Genomic DNA, 5,482 nt, shown 5'->3' with positions numbered 1-5,482 from the left:
AAAATATCATGCAAAGATTCAAGGGAATTAAAAGGGAATTAAACTGAATTGAAACAACATTGAGTATATTTCATTGATGAATTTTAGTCAATTTCTCAACTTGAAGAGATTTAATATGTCCAAGAAATTCTTTCATTTCTTTTTTATTTATTTATTTTTTTGATATGAGGGTATGATCAGACTATTAGGAACCTTCCCCTTGAAACGCATATTAATGATGGGGGTGCCTTGGTGGTTCAGTGGTTAAACGTCTGGTTTCAGCTCAGGTCATGATCTCACAGTTCTTGAGACAGAGCCCCACATCAGTCTCTGTGAGGCCTGGAGCCTCTTTTAGATTCTGTGTTTCCTTCTCTTTCTGCCTCTCCCCCATCCACGCTCAAAAATAAATTAGCATTAAAAGGAAAAACAGAAAAGCATATTGCATCAGCATCTTTGAAGAAAACATTTTCTCCTCTGTGTTGTTATTAGATTAACTTAAGGCTAAGTAACCATTTATTAGTCTTTGTCAATTGCAAAACCACTACAACATGGGTGCAACATTTTCTAAGCAAAATAAACACCAGATGAATCAAAACTTCTGTTTTATTTGTCATATTTTAGAATCATAACTCAGTAGGAAGTTAAAATTAGGTAAATCAATTAATACAGTTTGGTCAGGGGATGGTTTTTGCTTAGTTAATAGTCTATCAAAATCTGGAATCTAGAAAGACACCACAATTACCCAAAAGCTAATTAAAAGAAGAAATATTTGTCTACTAGTAAACCAGATTAAGAAGTTGAAAATAGGAGAATTGACCATGAGAACTGAGTTAGCTAATGAAATGTCTTGATTTATTCATCCTATGTTTATGTACACCATATTTTAGGGAATGAATGTAAGTTTTTGAAATATTGTAGCAATATTGCTACCTTGATTAGAGATGTAGTCTTTTAATTAACTAGTAAATGTTGATTTCCAGGCACATATTAGACTCTGTGTGAATAAAGTCATGATAACTACCTGTAGTTTAATTTTGATGGTTAGAGAATACAAACATTCATGAAAGGTGACCAAGAACTCAGAACCCAAAATACAATGAAATAGTCTCCACAAAATTTTCATAAATAAAGTTTCTACATTATTAAGATTAGAAAATATTTAATTTTTACTGAATGTTTGATATCAAATCTTCAAGGACATGGTTACTATTCCTTGCAACTTCTGTTCAAAAGTTGGTCAATAATTTAGGCACAGACATATCAACATGTGTAACCTGAAAATATTTATTCAGTTCTCTTCAAGGAGGCTTTTGGCCTACTTGGGGTTATTTATAGTGTTACTTGAAAAGAATGCTTTCTGGAAAGTATTTTCCAGTGAATTCAGACTAGCCAAGTGGCTAATTCTGATGCTTGTAAGCTTCAGCTGTTGTTACTAAATGATGCTTGCAAAGAGATGATTTTGCCTACTGAAAACCCAGGATTATTAAAATGGCAGTAATTTTTTTTCATAGTCAAAAACATATTTTCTGGTATGAGTGTGTGCCAGTGGCCACAGCACCAATGATATTTGTGCTCAGCTCTCTCTAGTAGTTCTGAACAAATCCGCCACTCTGATTCGCTGGGAGGAGGGGCATCTACTCAGCGCTCTTCTTAGAGCTGTAGCCACATCTTTATTCCTCAAGCTGTAGATGAGTGGATTGAGCATTGGGGTGAGGATGGTGTAGAAGGCAGATACAACCTTGTCTTTCTCTGGTGTGTGGTAGGAATGGGGCAGCACATTGGTGTAGAAGGCTGCCCCATAGAAAATGCTTACTACCATAATATGGGAGGAGCAGGTAGCAAAGGCTTTGCGCCGGCCCTCAGCAGAGTTCATCCGATGGACAGTGAGCAAGATGCGTGTGTAGGAAACAGAGATGACGGATATAGGAATGAGTAGCATTAGCACACAGCAGGCATACATCAGAGTCTCATAGAGAGACGTGTCAACACATGACAGTTTCAGTACAGCTGGGATCTCACAGAAAAAGTGATTAATTTCTCGGGAACCACAGTAGGGGAAACTCATAGTGAAGGGGGTCAGCATGAATCCATCTAAGGAGCCACCAACCCAAGAACCCACCACCATGAACAAGCAAATCCTGCGGTTCATGAGGAGAGGGTACCGAAGGGGCTTGCATACAGCCACATACCGGTCATAGGCCATGAGACCTAGCAGGAAAAATTCACCTCCAATTAGCGTCAGGTAGAGGAAAATCTGAAGTGCGCATCCGAAGAAGGAGATGATCTTTTCCTTGGACAGAAGGTCTTGCAGCATCTTGGGAACAGTAATGCAGATGTAAACAGTGTCCATGATGGAGAGCTGGCTGAGTAAAAAGTACATGGGTGTATGGAGGCGAGAGTCCACATGGATGAGCAGAATCATGACCACATTGGCTGATACAGCTACCAAAAAAATGGAGAAGACTACTGCAAAGATAAGCCCAGGGAATGCAGGGTGGGTGATGAGGCCTAAGAGGATGAAATCAGTGGAGTTCTGGAGATTGGCCTCCATGATCATCTCACATGGTAGCTCCTAGGGCTCCAAAGGCAAAATTTTGGTGGGTTAATTAATAATCAGTATTTAGACAGGACCCACCAAAGGTAATATGTCAGAAGCCGCATGGGATAAAGGAAAGAATATAGACCTCAGAATCATTTTTAATTCTAGGTTCAATATTAATCGTCACTGTGACATTGAACAGATATATTGATATATAAGGTAACATTTCCACTACCTGTGAAAGTTTTATCATAGGTCTTTAGGCTGGATGTGAGATGTAAATATAATAGTTCATACAGAACCACTTTCAGAATTTGATTTCTTTGTATTTTATTTTGAACTATCTTCTTTACAGTCTTTATAATCATATTACTTTAGGTCCTGAGGTCAATATACTGCTTTGCAAACAACATCCATGAGTTGATTTAATTTGAGTTGTTCTCTGCCATTTAAATGACTTCACTGTTAAGATTGTACATAGACATACATTTGTGATTTAATAAACTGACAGAAAATAAAAATGGGCTCAATAAATCTAGGTAAATTTAACACTTGAAGCTGCTGTTATAATTAAATGGTTTTTTGAATGATTGCAATATTAGGGATTAACAAATTGAGGATCAGGGTCAAGTGGGCTATAGTCAGATATGCTGCGAAAAAGTTCGTGTTTTAGGCATGGGTAACTTTAAGCACTCAGGTCTCTGTTCTCATGGGATAGTTTGGGGTGTTAAGTTTCTAATAAGGATAGCCATGAACTTTCCACAAGCAGGGGTTTTGGGTTCATTTTCATGGCAGTCTTTGGTTGCCTTCATGGAGTAGGTTGAAATTTTAGGACTTAATATTGGCTCCTATTATTCTGTGGTGACCTAAACTTTTCTTAAAATATTGGTCAAACCAAACATTGTTTTTTTTTTTTTTTCTGATAGGGTGGCATTTTGATTCTATTAATAGATTGTTAGGAATCCATTACTAGTTTTTTTTCATTCTTTAACATTTATTTTTGTACTGTATTACTGATTCTTCATGTTGATAAATAAAGATAACTCCACTGGGAAAATGATTTCTGAACTTAGAGGGGAAAAAGATATAATAGCATTATTACAAATCCCATGAACTAAATGGAATCAATTTTCATACTTTTTATACTTGAAGAGCATAAATATGCATTTTTAGAAATGTTCATGGATATTGAGGAATGAGTTGTTTATCATCATTATCATCATCATCATCATCATCGTCATCATCATCATATTGTACTATTTCTCTTCTCCTTTTTTAGTGACAGAATTACTGAAGAACTTTATTTCTATAAAATGTATTGGTCACCATAAATATACCCAGATTTTTTGAAGAAAAATATGCAGTCTCTGAGGCATTAAAAATGAATAATTATCTATTTATGTGGAACCAAAACTAATCAGAGCAACAGAGATATTGATTTTTCTTTCTAAATGTTCATCAAAGATGAATATATGTTATGAGTAATATTCTAAAGAAATAAGTAAAATTCGGAGGGGGAAAGTAAAATTAGTTGTGTATTAACTTAAATTTATCGCACCTTATCAGCTAAGCAAGACAAAAACAAATGTCTGGATAATTAATAAATCATATCTGATATCAACTACAACTCTCAACAACTTTGATCAGCATCAGCTACTTCTGCTTTCTTTAATATATGAAAGAATCCTTTTTTATGAGAGACACAGGTCTGACTCATATATAAATACATAATTTAAGAAATTAAAACTGAAATGTGCTTATAGATCTTTGCAATAATTGGCTGGATATTAAAATATTAATACAGGCAAGCAATCATTTTTTCTTGACTAGCCATCATGTTCTTTCCCACCTAGACACATTGTGGATTTTATACTTTACTTACTAATAGTATCAGATGAGTTCCCAACAACCTCTTTTAAAAATACAGTGAAGAACTAAAAAAGCAAAGACTATTACCAAACAATCTAAAAATTGCCTAATAAAATAACAAATTACTTTTTAATCAAAATATTGGCTACATAACTTTATCTTATACAAACACTCATACTGGACTCTACTTTGTATTCACAGGAGTAAATCACTCTTAGTGCCTCAAATATCTTTTATTAAGGAATGAATTTTTTCTAACTTTTGGATCTTTTCCTAGTGTATATTCTATAACAATAGGTTATGCAAGTTGAAAAAAGATATAATTTTAAACTACATTCTTTATTCCAAAAATAACCATAGACACCCTTTTATTATCTTACTTTTATATATATGTATATGTATATATATGTTGTTTTTGTTTTGTTTTTTAAAATAATTTATTGTCAAATTGGTTTCCATATAACACCCAGTGCTCTTCCCCACAAGTGCCCTCCTCCATTCTCCTCACAGCTGCAAAAGTATAATTATTTCATGATTAAGAAGCTGCAGTTGATAAAGTGAGTACTGAAAACATTCACCCAAGTATACATCCCATCTCCTATTCAATGTGGTGATTTGCATAAAAATGTGTAATCCTATTACTTAAAAAAAAACAAATAAACAAAAGCTGAGACTTAAAAAAACAATATAGAAACTAAAGAAGAAGAAGAAGAAGAAGAAGAAGAAGAAGAAGAAGAAGAAGAAGACGACGACCAAATGGAAATCCCAGAAGAGAAAAAATATCTGAAATAAAATTCATCACATGGGATTCATAGGAGATTGTTCACTGCAGAAGAAAGAATCTGTGAACCCAGACGGATGAACAAGAATATTCTAAACTAAGCAATAAAGAGAGAAGAGACTGGGAGCAGGTGAGCAAGGACTCACTGAGCTGTAGGACTGCAAAAAACGGTCCACAGCAAACCCCCTTAAGTTGTCTGACAAGCATTACAAAGTAAAAGAAAACTAAAGACCAATATCCTTCAAGAACAAGATGCAAATACTGATAAGATATTAGCAAAGCAAGTAATATATGCAATAATATGTCATAACTTA

The 5,482-nt window shown here is 34.6% G+C and overlaps 1 protein-coding gene across 1 annotated transcript; it reads right to left on the bottom strand.

Annotated features, from left to right (window-relative positions):
• Positions 1–1,552: 1,552 nt before the first annotated feature.
• Positions 1,553–2,536, bottom strand: LOC115294102 (olfactory receptor 2T2). The gene has a single exon (XM_029941800.1). It carries the CDS (start codon positions 2,534–2,536, stop codon positions 1,553–1,555), a length of 984 nt encoding a protein of 327 aa, XP_029797660.1.
• Positions 2,537–5,482: the final 2,946 nt, after the last annotated feature.

This window comes from Suricata suricatta, chromosome 6 (assembly GCF_006229205.1).
Source record: "Suricata suricatta isolate VVHF042 chromosome 6, meerkat_22Aug2017_6uvM2_HiC, whole genome shotgun sequence".
Classification (NCBI taxonomy): Eukaryota; Metazoa; Chordata; class Mammalia; order Carnivora; family Herpestidae; genus Suricata; species Suricata suricatta.
This window is presented reverse-complemented; position numbering and strand designations above follow the sequence as displayed.

Excerpts from the sequence above, each read along its gene's own strand:
- LOC115294102 (XM_029941800.1), bottom strand. The coding sequence starts at position 2,536 with ATGATCATGGAGGCCAATCTCCAGAACTCCACTGATTTCATCCTCTTA.